General features: G+C 43.2%; 1 protein-coding gene across 4 annotated transcripts in view; it reads right to left on the bottom strand.

Annotated features, from left to right (window-relative positions):
- rhbdd1 (rhomboid domain containing 1) overlaps positions 1-17,505 on the bottom strand; it is a 71,769-nt gene that overhangs the window by 34,846 nt on the left and 19,418 nt on the right. For 3 of the 4 annotated variants that reach the window (XM_078564139.1, XM_078564142.1, XM_078564140.1), the window contains exons 4-5: positions 13,918-14,006; positions 10,512-10,565 (exon numbers count right to left, since the gene is read on the bottom strand). In XM_078564139.1, the coding sequence (XP_078420265.1) occupies positions 10,512-10,565; positions 13,918-14,006 (143 nt within the window). The remainder of the gene's footprint in view (positions 1-10,511; positions 10,566-13,917; positions 14,007-17,505) is intronic. The other variant, XM_078564141.1, reaches the window with a different exon arrangement.

Raw genomic sequence — 17,505 nt, 5'->3', positions numbered from 1 at the left:
ATTTATGCAATGGGTGACGGTGGACCACGAGGTAAGTAGGGGGTTGATCATTAAATTGCTTTACTACACAGTAAGGTGAACACACAGAAAACAGATTGATTTAATCCAAATTGGTAAAACTTATCTTCATGTAACGATATAAATAAAATGAGCATGTTACACTACCCTAGTTCAGTGGGCCACCTTATTTGACCCAAATAGAATAACTTTTCTGTGTTCTGTCTCAGCCTAGAGCAGAACTCCCTCTCCCTTTCGACTGTATATTTTTAAATCCTCCTGACTTCAGTTTGCTGCCTGTTTTCCTATGTGACTTTGTCCTTCTCTTTCTTGTTTGAACAGCAAATTGGGGTTTGGTTTCTGATTGCTCCCCTGACTGGGGTTGGACAGCAGAGCTGAAAATCAAGGCAATTACTTTCCATTGGCCAGAAGCACAAACTGTTTCTCTCTTCACAGATACTACCTGATCTGTTCAGTATTTTAGCATTTCTATTTTTATTTTGCTTTTGTATGCATTGTGAATCAAGCCGGTTACTGTACTCTTCCCTTTGAAACTACCTTCAAGTGAAATTCAACAAGAAGGGACATTATATTCTACCACCATACCACCCACTCCCAGTGTGTGTTTTTGAGGTGCTCTAGGCAGAGATAAAACTGCCCTTTTTTTAAAAACAATCTCTGCTTTCTTCCTTTAATCTAAGTTTCACTTTAGGCAATTCATACTATATGGTTTCTTTCTCTCTCTGAAGCTCTCCATTTCTTTCCTTCTCTCTTCAATTGCTAACTTCTCTGTCTGAAGTTGAAATTCAAGCTTTCACATTTCTAACTCTTGTAATCTTTTCCTTTCCTGCTCCTCTTCTTCCCACTGAAGCTTTTTTATTTCTATTTCTTTTAATCACAGAATCAGAATCACAGAATCACTGTGCAGAAGAGGCCTTTCGGCCCATCGAGTCTGCACCAACACGTGAGAAACACCTGACCTACCTACTTAATCCCATTTACCAGCACTTGGCCCATAGCCTTGAATGTTATGACGTGCCAAGTGCTCATCCGGGTACTTTTTAAAGGATGTGAGGCAACCCACCTCCACCACCCTCCCAGGCAGTGCATTCCAGACCGTAACCACCTTCTGGGTAAAAAAGTTTTTCCTCACATCCCCCCTAAAACTCCTGCCCCTCACCTTGAACTTATGCCCCCTTGTGACTGACCCTTCAACTAAGGGGAACAGCTGCTCCCTATCCACCCTGTCCATGCCCCTCATAATCTTGTACACCTCGATCAGGTCGCCCTTCAGTTTTCTCTGCTCCAACTAAAACAACTCAAGTCTATCCAACCTTTCTTCATAACTTGAATGTTTCATCCCAGGCAACATCCTGGTGAATCTCCTCTGCACCCCCGCCAGTGCAATCACATCCTTTCTATAATGTGGCGACCAGAACTGCACACAGTACTCCAGATGTGGCCTTACCAAGGTGCTATACAGCTCCAACATGACCTCCCTACTTTTGTCATCTATGCCTCAATTTATAAAGGCAAGTGTCCCTTTTGCCTTTTTCATCACCCCACTAACATGCCCCTCCGCCTTCAGAGATCTATGGACACACACGCCAAGATCCCTTTGTTCCTCAGAACTTCCTAGTGCCATGCCGTTCATTGAATACTTCCTTGTCAAATTACTCCTTCCAAAGTGTATCGCCTCACACTTTTCAGGGTTAAATTCCATCTGCCACTTATCTGCCCATTTGACCATCCCGTCTATATCTTCCTGTAGCCCAAGACACTCAACCTCACTGTCAACCATCCGGCCAATCTTTGTGTCATCCGCAAACTTACTAATCCTAACCCCCGCATGTCATCTATGTTGTTTACATAAATGACAAATAATAGGGGACTGAGCACAAATCCCTGTGGTATGCCACTGGACACTGGCTTCCAGTCACTAAAACATCCTTCTGTCATCACCCTCTGCCTCCTACAACTAAGCCAATTTTGAACCCACCTTATCAAATTACCTTGTATCCCATGTGCCTTTGCCTTCTTTATAAGTGTCCCATGTGGGACCTTGTCAAAGGCTTTGCTGAAATCCATATAAATTACATCAACTGCACTACCCTCATCTATACACCTCCTCAAAAAATTCAATCGAATTTGTTAGGCCTGACCTCCCTCTGACAAAGCCATGCTGACTATCCCTGATCAAATCTTGCCTCTCCAAGTGGAGATAGATACTCTCCTTCAGAACTTTCTCCAATAGTTTCCCTATCACTGACGTGAGATCAGTCCTTTTCTTTTCCACACTCATTTTTTTGTTTCCTTCTTTTTCTCTTTCTTCCAAATCAAGCTATTGCCTTTATCTCTTTCTATATCAAGCTGCTTCATTTGCAACTGAAGTCTTACTGCCTCCAGATGTGACACGTTAGCTTCAGGTATCCCTTCCTCCAACTTTAAATGCTGGGTAAGTACTTTAATCATATCAGCCTTATGAAATTCCGCTTTTATCTCTACCTGCACTTCATCTGCTAATTCTCTCAACTGAGTTTTAGTCAGAGATTTCAAATACTCCAGAGTTACATTTTCCACTTTAAAACCTCAACACAAAACTCGAGTTCAGAGTTCTTCTCGTATTCATGTCCCTTGGATTCGAACTCCAACCCAATCAAGGAATTTTAATAATCGCAGATGAGCCCTCAAATTTGTTATGACCACAGTTGATGTTAATTGCTGTGCAAATCAAATCCCAGAGGGAAAATTGGCTTATGGGCCATACCCTTTTATCTTGTATTCTGAAAAACAAGACAACAACATCCTGATCTCAGCAACAAGAAGCCCTGTAACACTTCTGCGATTTTAAAATTGAAAGTAAGTTATATTAACAAGAATAAGGGAAAACTTAAGCACACAAGATTACAGTTGCACAATTAAAGTTAGTCCTATAAAACAGTCCCCCAAAAGACTCTCTACATGGTCTGGCCCACAAGTACACAGCTTCCAGGCAACATTCCCTTATAGATGTTTAACTATAAAAATCCAGTAATATTACCCAAGGCAAACTGCTGTAGCTTTAATAATGGCATATGATATGACCTTTAGCTCCCTTCCTCTCTGCTGTGGAAATCCAAGACTTCAAAATTGAGAACCAAGCAGAATATAGAAGGTTCATAGGGGAGGTGAAAAAGCATATTAGAGAAGTGAAGAGGGATTATGAGAAAAGACTGGCAAAGAATCCCAAAATCCCGATAGGCATATAAATAGTAAAAGAGTGGTAAAAGGAGGAGTAGGGCTGATTAGGGATCTAAAAGGGAATTTACACATGGACAAAGGGGCCATGACTGAGGTGTTAAATAAATACTTTGCATCTGTCTTTACCAAGGAGGTAGATGCTGCCCAGGCCATGGTGACAGATGAGGAAACTGTGTCACTAGAAGGGTTCAAAATTGATAAGGAGGAAGTGTTGAATAGACTGTCCGTACTTAAAGTTGACAAGGCACTGGGACCAGACAAGATGCATCAAAGGACATTGAAGGAAGTGAAAGTAGAAATTGCAGGGGCACTGGCCATAATTTTTCAGTTTTCCCTAGACTCAGGGGAGGTGCCAGAGGACTGGAAAATTGCAAACATCACGCCCTTGTTCAAAAAAAGGTTATAAGGATAAGCCCAGCAATTACAGACCAGTTAGTTTAACTTCAGTGGTGGCAAGATTCTAGAAACAATTATTTGGGATAAAATTAATAGTCACATAGAAAAGTATGGGTTGATAAGGAAGAGCCAGCATGGATTTCTAAAGGGAAAATCATGCTTAACTAACTTGCTGCAGTTTTTTGAAGAGGTAACAGAAAAGGTTGATGAGGGTAATGCTGTTGGTGTGGTGTACATGGACTTTCAAAAGGCATTCAATACGATGCCACATACTTGAGAGAAAAGTTATTGCTCATGGAATAAAAGGGACAGTAGCAACATGGATACAAACTTGGCTGAAAAATAGGAAGCAGAGGGCAATGGTTAATGGATATTTTTCAGGCTGGAGGAAGGTTTGTAGTGGAGTTCCCCAAGGGTCGGTATTGGGTCCCTTGCTTTTCCTGATATATATTAATGATCTAGATCTTGCTGTGCAGGGGACAATTTCAAAGTTTGCGGACAATACGAACCTTGGGAGTGTTGTGAACTGCGAGGAGGACAGTGTATAACTTCAAAAGAACATAGACAAGTTGGTGGAGTGGGCATACAGGTAGCAGATGAAGTTCAATGCGGAGGTGTGAGGTGATGCATTTTGGTAGGAAGAACATGGAGAGACAATATAAAATAAGGGGTGAAATTTTGAAGGCGGTGCAGGAGCAGAAAAACTTGGGTGTATATGTGCATAGATCATTGAGGGTGGCAGGACAGGTGGTGGAGAGAGCAGTTAATAAAGCATATAGTATCCTGGGATTTATTAATAGGGGCATGGAGTACAAGAGCAAAGAGGTTATGCTGAATTTATATAAGACACTTGTTAGACCTCAGCTGGAGTACTGTGTACAGTTCTGGGCACCACATTATAGGAAGGATGTGAACACATTGGAGACAGTGCAGAAGAGGTTCACAAAATTGGTTCAAGGGACGAGGAACTTCAGCTATGAGGATAGATTGGAAAGGTTGAGACTGTTCTCCATGGAGAGGAGAAGGCCAAGAGGAGATCTGATAGAGATGTTCAAAATCATGAGGGGGCTGGACAGGGTAGATAGGGAGAAGCTGTTCCCATTCATAAAAGGATCAAGAACGAGTGGGCACAGATTTAAAGTGATTTTCAAAAGAAGCAAATGTGAGGTGAGAAAAAACTTTTTCACACAATGAGTAGTTTGGGTCTGGAATGCACTGCCTGGAAACGTGGTGGAGGCAGGTTCAATCGAGGCAATCAAGAGGGCATCAGGTGATTATTTGGATAGAAACAACGTACAGGGGAAAAGGCAGGGAAATAGGACAAGGTCATAATGCTTATTTGGAGAGCCAGTGCAGACACAATGGGCTGAATGGCCTCCTTCTCTGCCATTAAAATTCTGTGATTCTGTGAAATCACAACTACTTGTGGCAACCCAAGACTTTTCTGGTTTGACAGGATGACTGATTCAAACTACATCTTCTCACAGCCCAAAGCTCCCAGCTCAGCTCCAGCTACAGCAGCCACATTTCACAGCTACCCTAAGCTCTCCAGGGTAACTCTAAAATACCCTTTCCCCACCCCTTTCATCTCAGGTTCCATTGTTCTCAAACTTCTTTGAAACTCAAATCCTTTCAAATATAAAATCTTTCATGTCTCTATTTTGTCTTTGCTTTTGGGTCAATAAAATATAATATCCCCTCTTCTATTTACTTATTGAACTCCTGCAAAGTGCAAACATGTTTCTTGGCACCTCTGACTTCCCTCTGATATTCAAACAAACTGTCAGCATATATAAAAATGCAAATGTTACATCTAACTACTCACTTGTACCTCAAACCTAACACCTCTATCCTTTTTATGTCTTAAACCCGCATCCCCGCAACCCCCCCCCCCCCCCACCCCACCCCCCCACCCCCCACCCCGGCCCAGACAATCTGTCTCTAGTAACCTTTCCCACCTTGTTGGCATAAATGGGTCTTTTTCTGGTTGGCAGGATGTGATGAGTGGTGTGCCACAGGGATCAGTGCTGGGGCCTCAACTTTTTACAACTTGTATAAATGACTTGGATGAAGGGACTGAAAGAATGGTTGCTAAATTTGCTGATGACACAAAGATAGGTAGGAAAGTAAATTGTGAAAAGGAAGTAATGAGGCTTCAAAGTGACATAGATAGGTTAAGTGAGTGGACAAAGATCTGACAAATGGAGTATAATGTGGGCAAATGTGAAATTGTTCATTTTGGCAGGGAAAGTGAAAAAGCTTATTATCTAAATAGTGAGAGATTGCAGAACTCCGATTCAGAGGGATCTGGGTGTCCGAATCACAAAAGGTTAATATGCAGGCACAGCAGGTAACTAGAAAAGCTAATAACATGTCATTGTTTATTGAAAGTGGAATTGATTACAAAAGTAGGGAGGTTATGCTTCAGTTGTACAGAGCATTGATGAGACTGCATCTGGAGTATAATGTACAGTATTTAAAGAAAGACGTAAATGCATTAGAAGCAGTTCAGAGAAGGTTTACTAGACTAGTACCAGGAATGGGTGGGTTGTTTTATGAGGAAAGGCTGGACAGGTTAAGCTTGTATCCACTGGAATTTAGAAGAGTAGAGGCGACCTAATTGAAACCTTTAAGATCCTGAGGAATCTTGACAGGGTAGGTGTGGAGAATATGTTTCCTCTTGTGGGAGAATCTAGAACTAGGGGTCACTGTTTAAAAATAAGGGGCCGCTCATTTAAGACAGGGAGGCGGAGAAATCTTTTCTCTCAGAGGGTTGGGGGTCTTTGGAACTCTCTTCCTCAAAAGGCAGTGGAAGCAGAGTCTTTGAATATTTTTAGGGCAGAGCTAGATAGATTCTTGATTAACAAGGGGGTAAAAGGTTGTCAGGGGTAGGCAGAAACATGGGGTTGAGGTTACATTCAGGTCAGCCATGCTCTTATTGAACGGCGGAATAGGCTCGAGGGGCTGACTGGCCTACTCCTCCTCCTAATTCGTATATTTGTATGTATGAAGCCTAGGATACTGTATGCTTTATTAACTACCCCCTTAACCTGTCATGCCACCTTTAATGACTCATGCACATATACACCCAGGTCCCCCCTGCTCCTGCACACCCTTTAGAGTAGTACCCTTTATTTTATGCTGTCTCTTCATATTATTACTACAAAAATGTACCACCTCACATTTCTCTACATTGAACTTCATCTGCCACCTATCCCCATTCCACCAACTTGTCTATGTCGTTTTGAAGTTCCGCACTGTCCTCCTCGCAGTTTACAACGCTTCCAAGTTTTGTATCGTCTGCAAATTTTGAAAATTTCCCCTGTACATTGAGCTCTGTATCATTAATATATTAATCAGGAAAAGCAAGTGTACCAATACTGACACCTGGGGAACTCCACTACAGAACTGATATCTTTATTTAGAGGAGGATGGGAGAGTGGTATGACTTTCCACTGGATCTTGGGTTGTAGTGCAACAATATGTCTAATGTGTTAGAAAGTAACGATTGATCAGTTTCTGGATTTTACTCACTCCATGACACATATCAGAGAAACAAGCAGAAGAGTATCCCAAGCCAATAATTTGAGATTGTACGAGCCAATAGTCTCAAAAGCAGGATACAGAAGTTTGTAAAAGACTGGATTCAAATTTCAAAAGTGGTTGCCAGCATTAAACATCCCTACAATTTTTGTCACATTGAACAGAAGGATGATTTCAATCAAAAAACGAGAAGAGATAACGTCAGATTGTAGCTGTTATTCTATCGGCCTATATAGTAACATTTGCGCCACACAACTGCCAGGCAATGGCCACCTCCAACAAGAGAGAATCAAACTATCTCCCCTTGACATTCAATGGCATTACCTTCACCGAGTCCCCCGCTATCAACATCCTAGGGGTGGCCATTGATCAGGAACTGAACTGGTCTGTCGACAAGAGCAAGTCAGAGGCTGGGAATCCTGCAATGGGCAACTCGCCTCCTGAATCCCAAAAGCCTGTCCACCATCTACAAGGCTCTCCACTTGCCTGGATGACTGCAGCTCCAACAACACTCAAGAAGCTCGTCACCATCCAGGACAAAGCAGCCCACTTAATTGGCACCCCAGCCACCAGCTTAAACATTCACTCCCTCCACCATGACACACAGTGGCAGCATGGGAACACCACCAACTACAAGGGTCTCCCCCCACCAAACCACACACCATCCTGACTTCGAACTATATTGCTGTTCCTTCACAGTCGCTGGGTCAAAATCCTGGAACCCCCTTCCTAATAGCACTCTGGGTGTCCCTACACCAGGTGGATTGCAACGGTTCAAGAAGGCGGCTCATCACCACCTCCTCAAGGGTAATTAGGGATGGGCAACAAATGCTGACCTAGCCAGCAATGGCCACATCCCATGAAAGAATTTTTAAAAAATCTAGATTCAAGTCACATGGAAATAATGAGATGCTTTACTATCAAAAAGATTAAAGTTCTTTAGCAGATCAGAGCATCATTGGACAAGTTTCTTTTGCTTAATGAGGCTGATGCAGTTAGGTGTAGAGGCAGAAATTTTAGATTCATTCAAGTTAAGTATGTAACATGATGAGGGAAGTGCAAATTTTTTCCTTGGATAGATAAGCTAAGATGACCTCCCTGTTCTGTATTTATCTTATGACTCTGAGCATATCTATTAACCCAAGTACATTGAAAGTGGCGATGGCTCAGCAACTTATGTAGACTGTGCTTCAAAGTCCATGTTTTCAAAAATCAGTCAATGCCAAAGCATCCACATTTTGGAAGAACGCCTATGTTTTTTACAAGGCCCAGGCAAGCCCACTGCTGGACCGCTTTCACCAAACAATGGGCAGGTTAGCAAATGACTTTGCTAGTTTGTCAAATTAAGTGCATGCAAAGGCACATATTTCAGTACTGGTAGGCACTAAGCTTTATTCATGTGCACAGACGGCGCCCATATCGTTAAGCCTGACCTGTGCTGGACTGGAAGATCAGACAAACTGCAATTGGCCAGAGCTAATTTCCAAAGAAAAGTAAATGTTAAAGTTTGTGGTTGTCACATTCTTCAAAGACACTAGTGGCAGCCTCATTGGGTTTTGGGAGCTTTGGGCCTATAAACGTTATAATCGGTTTTTTTAATCAGCCGGAATAAATAAATGTACTACAGATATTTTTGGGATCAGGTGGTGCCAAGGAAGTGAGACATGGAGGTGCAGCAAGGAGAGTAAAGTCAGATCTCTTTAACATTTGATTGGATTATAAGGAAACAGGAAGATTCTTAACTACACCACATGCAGAAATTGTATAAAATGTTAATAGAAGCCAAGTCAAAATGTGAAATGAGGAAGAGCTCAAACCTTAGTTGAAATTATGACTGCTAAAAAATAATCAAAATATTGGTTCGTGATCTCAAATATTTCCTGAGAGAAGTCCCTGACCATGTTCATAGCCTCGGCACAAAATCCGAATAGCCCCCTTCTGTGCCGTTAAGATTCTGTGACTGTGTAATTACAGTGCAATATGCTTACATAAAAGTGAATCCCATTATGTTGAAATAGGAAATGGTAAAAGTTATGACATATTATGTAACAAAAATGAAACAATAAGTCAAGTGAGGAGGACAGGAAATGTCTGTAGATGTAAGAGTTTTAGGGATGTCAAATTCAAGCAGTTTCTATAAAGGGCAGCCAATCAGAAACTAAAGTTTTAAGCCAGGGCAGTAAGTTGAAAATCTATTTCATGAAGCCCTACCTTACTCGGCTTCAGAAACAAGCAGGAGTAACAATATGATGGCCACTTGCAGCACTGAAAATAATACTTGCGCTATGTCCTTTGGTATTAACGCAGCAATAATCACACATCTTCTATTTTCCTCTCTCATACATTTTAATCATTTCTGTTTCTAGCTTTATTAACTACACAGCTGCATGTGCAGTGTCACTATCATTTTGCTTTCTCTGGCTAGAGAAAGCAAGACAAGAATAAAGAACCCTGTGGCAGTGAGACTATCCCAGAATTCACAGAACCAGCGAAAATCAGGATTTACTGGCACGATACAGGATAGCTGATGATTCGGTAGAAAGTGAGGCTGTGATGTCGTATAAGACACACACAAAATTCTAGGAGTTAATAGGCTTCCACCCTTGCAAAAACAGAATTACCTGGAAAAACTCAGCAGGTCTGGCAGCATCGGTGGAGAAGAAAAGAGTTGACGTTTCGAGTCCAACATGACCCTTCAACAGAACTGAAGTATAGTTAGGAGAGGGGTGAAATATAAGCTGGTTTAAGGTGGGGGGCGGGGGGGAGAGAAGTTGAGGGTGGGGTGGTTGTGGGGACAAGCAAGCCACTGCTTGCTTGTCCCCACAACCACCCCACCCTCAACTTCTCTCCCCTCGCCCCCCCACCTTAAACCAGCTTATATCTCACCCCTCTCCTAACTATACTTCAGTTCTGTTGAAGGGTCATGTTGGACTCGAAACGTCGACTCTTTTCTTCTCCACCGATGCTGCCAGACCTGCTGAGTTTTTCCAGGTAATTCTGTTTTTGTTTTGGATTTCCAGCATCCGCAGTAGCTTTTTGTTTTTGTTTCCACCCTTGCAGCATGCGCCAACATGATGCATATTACAGATAGGGGAAATAACAAACAAGAAAAAAAGTGATGGCTGAAAACAATAAAACAAATGATTTGGTCTAGTAGGTTGTTTTTCCCAAAAACATGCTTCAGAATTTTAACAAGTTGAAATGGAATATTTTGTCATCTTGATCTCAGAGTCAGCAACAAGCAGTTTCACATCACAGACCTTTTCTCCTTTCATCTCAAGTTAGGGAATGGAATGTGAATTAGAATTAGATGAGGAAAACAAATTTAAACTAACCTTGGTTATTGATTCTGGTTTGTCGTCTAGGATAGTTGCTTGGTGAAACAACTTCTGTCAAATAAAAATAAGATATCACATAGTTAATCCAAGGTGCTTAGGACCTTAAGTCATATTAGTAAATTGAGTATCACATGAGCAATAAAACTGGTCATCCAAGTTGCCTTCCAATGTTATTTGGTCAAAATTTACATACTGTTAATTATCTTTAGTCTGGTCTACCTCATCGGATGCAATTATTTTTTTCCCTCCCAAAGTGTTTAGACTAATCATCCAACGGAATATAAATATAAGACATTCCTGGGAATGTCACATTCAAGTGAGTTATAGAATTGGAGGGAGGGAAACTTGTATGTTTATGGGAATTTATTCTTTAAAAAACATAGTAACCTGCAGATGTTAGCCATCTAAATAGGTTGTGACAGCTGTTAATACTGATTTGGCCAATAGCTGTTTGCATTGGATGTGATCTGTGAACAGATTGCCTGTTAATGGTACACATGCCCAATCTTTAACCACATTAAAAGCAGTTCAGTTGGAATGCACTAGAATTTTAGTAGAGTCACACTTATCCTTTATCCTTGGTTTGTCTGGTCTTAAATTGCTACTTTAAGTAATTATCCATTTTCTTAAAAGTAATATTAAAACACTCTTTACCTGCAGCACTTTCACATCATGAGTATTATATTTTAAATGGGCGTCCACAATTCCTAATCCATTTTGTAAAGAAGTTCTTCAACCAAAAAAGTTCGAGAACCACAGGTCTAGACTATTTCTTTACATGGAGATGGATGTCAAAACCAGTGCTGACAATGAGTGCAGATGCATTACAAAATACTAGACATTCTGCGTTGTCAAGAATTGGTTCCCTAATTTTCAGACTTTTTCAGCAAGTCCTGGAGAAATATAGGCCAACTTTACACTGTTCAAAACTATGGGCTGAATTTTACATGCCCCTGACAGGCATGTTTCCCATGGATGGGGGCACGTAAAACAGGATGGGTGTCCACCCCGCACCTTCCCGCCCACCCCTGAGCTCACCCCCATAATACCCGGCGGCGGGCAGGGCAAAATCAGCAGCCTGCCCACCATATTTAAATGAATAATCAAGGGTCAATTAGACTTGTTTTCAAGCTAACTGACCCTGGAAATACACTGCCCATGCCATAAAACGTTTGGTGGGAGTGGGCAGCCCGATTTTTTCACTGAAATGTTTAAAGGGCAGGAAAGAAGAGGGGAGGTCGCTGTTTGGGGGCTGCCCTTTGCCGAGTGCGGGATGGCCCCCTCCAAGGCTGAACCCCCCCACCTCTTTTCTACCCACCCCGCCCCTCTGCTTAACCTACCCAAACCCTCTCAGCCCAAGAACCCGGGCTTACCTATTCCAGAGATCCATTGGCCTTAGCTTTCTTCTTCTTCTTCTGCAGTCCTGGCAGTGGCCACTGACGCCTTCCTGGCGTTGCCAGGGCTGACGGAGATGCTGACCAATCAGATTGGCTGGCAGCTCCAGAGGGCAGGACTTCCTCCCCAGGTGAGGGGTGGAAGTTCCACTCAGCCCTTGTTAACCCACCCCTAAACGCTTTGTGGCTGCGTGGTGGGTCGGAGTGGAGCACGTCAGCTCCACACCAACATTGTTTCTGGGTGGGCATGCTGTCCACACCCCCTCCCCTCTATTATTCCTCCCTACGTCTCAAAGAAAAGCAACTAAGGTATTTTGGAAATGTCTCACAACAGAATATATAAATCTCAAAGTTTGGTGTCAGCATTTATCATGCACTTCTAATTCATAAACTGAGGCACTTTTTTTTACTAAAACAAAGACATATTTTAGTATGGAGAAATAGGTTCCTGAAACTTTTTCAATTAGAGCTGAGACAAGTTAGGATTAACTGATATCTGAAAAGAGCAGTCAGAACTTTATTTCCTGGAAAATGTGAGACGGCGAAATTTAAGAACTATTTCGCACATGTGTTAGAAAGTGGAGATATCCGTGGATATTTGCATGGCACTTAGCTTGGAATAGGTAGAGAATTAGACTGATGTAATACATTTTGTTTTACTGTAAATTGGTTAAGTTTTGTTTTACTAGGGGTAAGGAATAAGATAACAGAAGCAATCCTTAATATGTACTAAAGGCATTATCAGTCAATAACAGAAATATATGTGTCCCTTGAAGGTGGAAGATAACAGAAGGGTGGGCTTCTTTCCATGGTTTGAACAAAGAACTTGACATGACATAGGGCATCTTAAATCAAAAGGGAACCCTTCCTGACAAGACCTTATTGTCTCAGAAGGAATCCCAGGTTCAGCCCTGAAAAAAGGTACAACGGAAAATTTGGAAGACTTCCACTGCAGAAGGTGAAATGGAGAGCTCTCCGGAGTGGATCCATGCTGACTTCGGTCTAACACTCTTGGGTAGTTTGAAAAGTCATGAAGACACCGAAGAGAGAAAGTATGGAAAAGAAGAGCTATTTACGTAAGTCAGCCATCCTGCTCGACTTGGACACGGTCATTTAATTTTGCTGTCCCATCTTAAACTCTGATTAAACACAATATACTCACCATATTGTTTGCAATTGATCCTGTATTTTAAAGGTTAAGAGTTAACATAGGAACCCACTCTCTGCCACCCACCACTAGATCTGTCCTGTTTTCTGTAGAGGATAAACAAATCCAGAAGATCTGCATTGTTTTCGGTGAACAACGAACACAGAAATTTTTCAAGAGTACGTCAACAGTTAGCTTCGCAGCACTTCACACAAGCAAGCTACAGTCCAGCCGACAGACAGACCAAAAATGCTCCATGGGTAACCTGCCTATATTGCTGACCATGGAAAAAGGAAAAGTTGCCCCCAAGAGAGCTAGAGCACAAAAGTCAGAACAGAACAGCATTCAAATTCAGCACTCCTAGTCAACATTAATGCTCTAACATTCCATTCACTGGGTCATTTTAACACCACATACAACTGGTTGGGGTGGGGTGGGTGGGGGGGGGCGGTGGCAGAAGAGGTGATTAGAATAAATGTAAGGACATGTATTGCAATTGTTACTATTCGGCAAAAGTCTTTCAGTGTCAATGTGAAGAAATTATGTGACATGTACACCAATTCTCTGATTATCCAGTGTTGCTCTGCAAATGGTTTTAAACTATAAAATGGGTTTCTTTAAAAAAAAATTTGAAAAGCAGCTTTGCTTATGACATTTTTTAAACAAATTTCTCCTACTTGTTTTCGTATTGGTCTCCAGCACAGTCTATGGTGGTCTAGGATTACTGTAATTTACACAAAAACTTAATTAGATACAGTGCCATATGACAAGTTGCAAAGTGCAAAATAGATTCCAATGTCTAAATGATGAAAGGGTAGGCACCCAATAGTAGGTACTAAGCAGCGTAGATTGTTGCACCTACCAGCGCACACTTCCATCAAATTCTTCAAGGGTCCTTTGGTGTACAGTAATCCAACAAGAATGCCAGAAAGATGGCCAATAAAAGATGATCTAGAAGAAAATAAAACTCTTAGCAAGTGCATACTCAAAGTGACATTGATTGAGCAGTGTCTTCACAGCAGTTATTCTGACAATTAAGAGTTCGATGTTCCAGCCATTTAAAAAAAATTATGTTAATGTTAAAATGAATTGAAAGGCACTCCAGAAAATGCCAATTTATCAAAAAGCAACCAAAGTGATTACTTTCTCTCTTAAACTCCTTAAGTGAATTGTTACTACAGAGGCCTTTCTGCAATACAGACTGACAACAGCTGTAAAGTCTCATCCACACCAAAAACATACCATTTGGGAACTAAAAATGTTTTATTGAACAATTGGTGTGTATATTCCTATAAAGCAGGTCATGTCATTAATGCCGAGACCACAACTAAACCCTCCAATTATTTACCTTCACATCAAAACAAACTTCATCTACACCCAAAATTCTGGAATCTTTTAAGCCACGTAATTTGTTTGATTACGAGTGTAGTTGGACGCAAATGTGAAATTAACTGTAGGCCAGAGCATTCATGCCAGATTTGGCATGGGGGTTATTGATTGAAAAGATGGTTTGTTTGCCAAATTCACAACATTATACGTTTGTAGCTCGGGCTTGGCTGTGATGCCTCCTCTGGTAATGGATTATTAACTCTCCTGTTGGGGCTCAGACATAAATGAGATTACTTGAGCAAGGTATGAGAGAGCAACCAGCACCAATGCAGCTATACCTAGCAAGAGTCAATGGCTTGGAAAGAACGGGTGGGAGGAGAAAGAATGATAAGAGAGACATTGGGCCAGGATTTTCCACTCCGGGTCTAAGTCCCGTAGTGGGGGCAGGAGGCGAGAGTATTTCCCTCGCGGAGTCCAGTGGGAAATTGTGCCAAATCGTGTGATGCTGGGTTAATTAATTATGCAGCTGGGGGTTTCCTGACTTTGTTAGCAGGGGGACAGGCAGGAAGTTGCACGCCCCACTGTCATATCTGGCAGCCATATTTAAAAGGCGCCCGGACAGCTGCTGCTTTAACCCACTTTGGAGACCCAAAGCAGCATCAGCACCAAGGTTCAATGATTCACCTCTGGAAATACTGTTGAATGCAGCGGAGGGCAGGAGGGACATCCTGTAACCAGGGATGGAAGGAGGAGGCCCACCTGACTCACCAACCCTGCATGGGAGGCAGTGCCAGGGTGGTGAGTGCCAACAGTATGCACCAGAGGACAGCCCTGCAGTGCAGGAAAAGAGTGAGTGACCTCATCTGTGCCACCAGGGTAAGTGAACCCTCTACTGCTCAAACTCACCTCACAGAATGGGAACTGGGACATGGGCCCCAGTAGCCAGGCCACTTTGTGCTGCTCATGCATAAATGGTTCCTCAACGTGATGCATTGATACCTCATAGCTATACTGCAGTCCATGTCGTCTGCAGGTGGGGAGGTGATTGTGGGTCATTGACCCTGCCACAGAGAGCTCATATTGTGGAAGGAGGGAGGGAGGGGTCTGGCATAGAGGGCACAAGCAAGCACAGCTGATGCCATACCCTCTCGTGACCCCATCAGCTTCAGTCTCTGTGACCGCACCAGAGCAGGAGACTCAAAGTGAGCTGGGGCCCTCCAGGCCTGGACGACAGAGGACATCCACCAAAGTCATCAAGGACAACAGGGCACAGTGGTCAGCAGGCTGCCTCCACCCCTGCTGCAGATATCGGGGTAGCACCTAGACGCAGTGACAGGCAACAAAAAATTCATAAGTTCTGATTTCACATGTGGTTGCACGGGTACACTTTCATTATTCAATGTTGATACGCTTTTGTTAATAGACTACACTTGCACTTTAATGAGGTCTGATGTGGTTTCGTTGCGATTCTTAGTCATTAAGCTTGTGCCTCCCAACCCTGATCTTTTTAGGGGGACACCCAAGGCTGGGTCTGTGCCCCGGAATCATGCGTGTGCAGGGAGGCAAAGATCTTTGCCAGGGTCCTTGTGAACCGTGTGTGTGAAGCCTCCCACACATGTTGAGTCTTTGCCCTACACACACTCATCAGTTCAAATGCCGTTGCATTGTAAGGACTTCAGTTGTCCATTTGAGCTGACCTGCAGCTCTGCCCATGCGCTGACCCAACTCCCATCCAGCATCTCAATTATTCTACCTCGAGGTTTTGAGCTCACATGGTGAGAGTATGTTTCGAGACCCACTTGAACACCTTTTACCCTCCCCCCATTACCCACACCCTCCAACCCCTAACCATTCACCCTCCTGGTGTCACCATGAACCTCTGCAAAGTCACCCTTGAAGACCCCCACTATTACCCTCTGTCCCATAAAAGTTAACATTCACCTGCCCTCTCTTCTAGGGGAGTGCCGCACCCCCCCCCCCCCCCCACCCCCGCCAAAATAATGGTAGAAATACCCACCCTCGTCATTCCCACCCCCAAAATCCACATGTCCATGTGGTGGAGGTCAATTTTTTTCTTTTATTCGTTCATGCTATGTGGGCTAGACCAGCATTTATTGCTTATCCCTAATTGCCCTTGAGAAGATGGTGAGGTGCCTTCTTGAACCACTGCAGTCCATGTGGTGTACACCCACAGTCCTGTTAGGGAGGGAGCTCCAGGATTTTGACCCAGCGACAGTAAAGGAACGGTGATATATTTCCAAGTCAGGATGGTGAGTGGCTTGGAGGTGAACTTCCAGGTGGTGGTGTTCCCATCTATCTGCTACCCTTGTCCTTCTAGATGGTAGCACTCATGGGTTTTAAAGGTGCTGTTGAAGGAGCCTTGGTGAGTTACTGCCATGCATCTTGTAGACGGTACACACTGTTGCTACTGTGTATCGATGGTGGAGGGAGTAAATGTTTGTGGGTGGGGTGCCAATCAAGCGGGCAGCTCTGTCCTGGATAGTATCGAGCTTCTTGATGTTGGAGCTGCACTCATCCAGGGAAGTGGAAAGTATTCCATCACAGTCCTGAATTGTGCCTTGTGGATGCTGGACAGGCTTTGGGGAGTCAGGAGGTTAGTTACTCGTTGCAGGGTACCGAGCATCTGACCTGCTCTTGTAGCCACAGTATTCATGTGGCTAGTCCAGTTCAGTTTCTGGTCAATGGTAACCCCCAGAATGTTGACAGTGGGGGATTCAGCAATGGTAATGCCATTGAATGTCAAAGGGCGATGGAAGATTCTCTCTTGCTGGAGATGGTCATTGCCTGGTACTTGTGTGGTGCGAACGTTGCTTGCCATATGTCAGCCCAAGCCTAGGTATTGTCCAGGTCTGCTTCAGTATCCGAGGAGTTGTGAGCGATGTTGAACATTGTTCGCTGCTGATTGCGCATCCCTACTTTTGATTTATGATGGAAGGAAGGTCATTGCTGAAGCAGCTGAAGATGGTTGGGTCAAGGACAGGGAAGGGGGAAAATTCCAGTTGGGGTTCATTTGAATCCTGACAATGGAATGCAAAAGGGCTTCTTGATGGCCTCTGGCGGGAATGGTGACTGGCCATTATCCCGCCACAACAGTCAGGAC

Source organism: Cetorhinus maximus, chromosome 19 (genome assembly GCF_964194155.1).
Source record: "Cetorhinus maximus chromosome 19, sCetMax3.hap1.1, whole genome shotgun sequence".
NCBI classification, from domain to species: Eukaryota; Metazoa; Chordata; class Chondrichthyes; order Lamniformes; family Cetorhinidae; genus Cetorhinus; species Cetorhinus maximus.
Note: the sequence above shows the minus strand (reverse complement) of the source record. Positions and strands in the feature narration are given on the sequence as shown.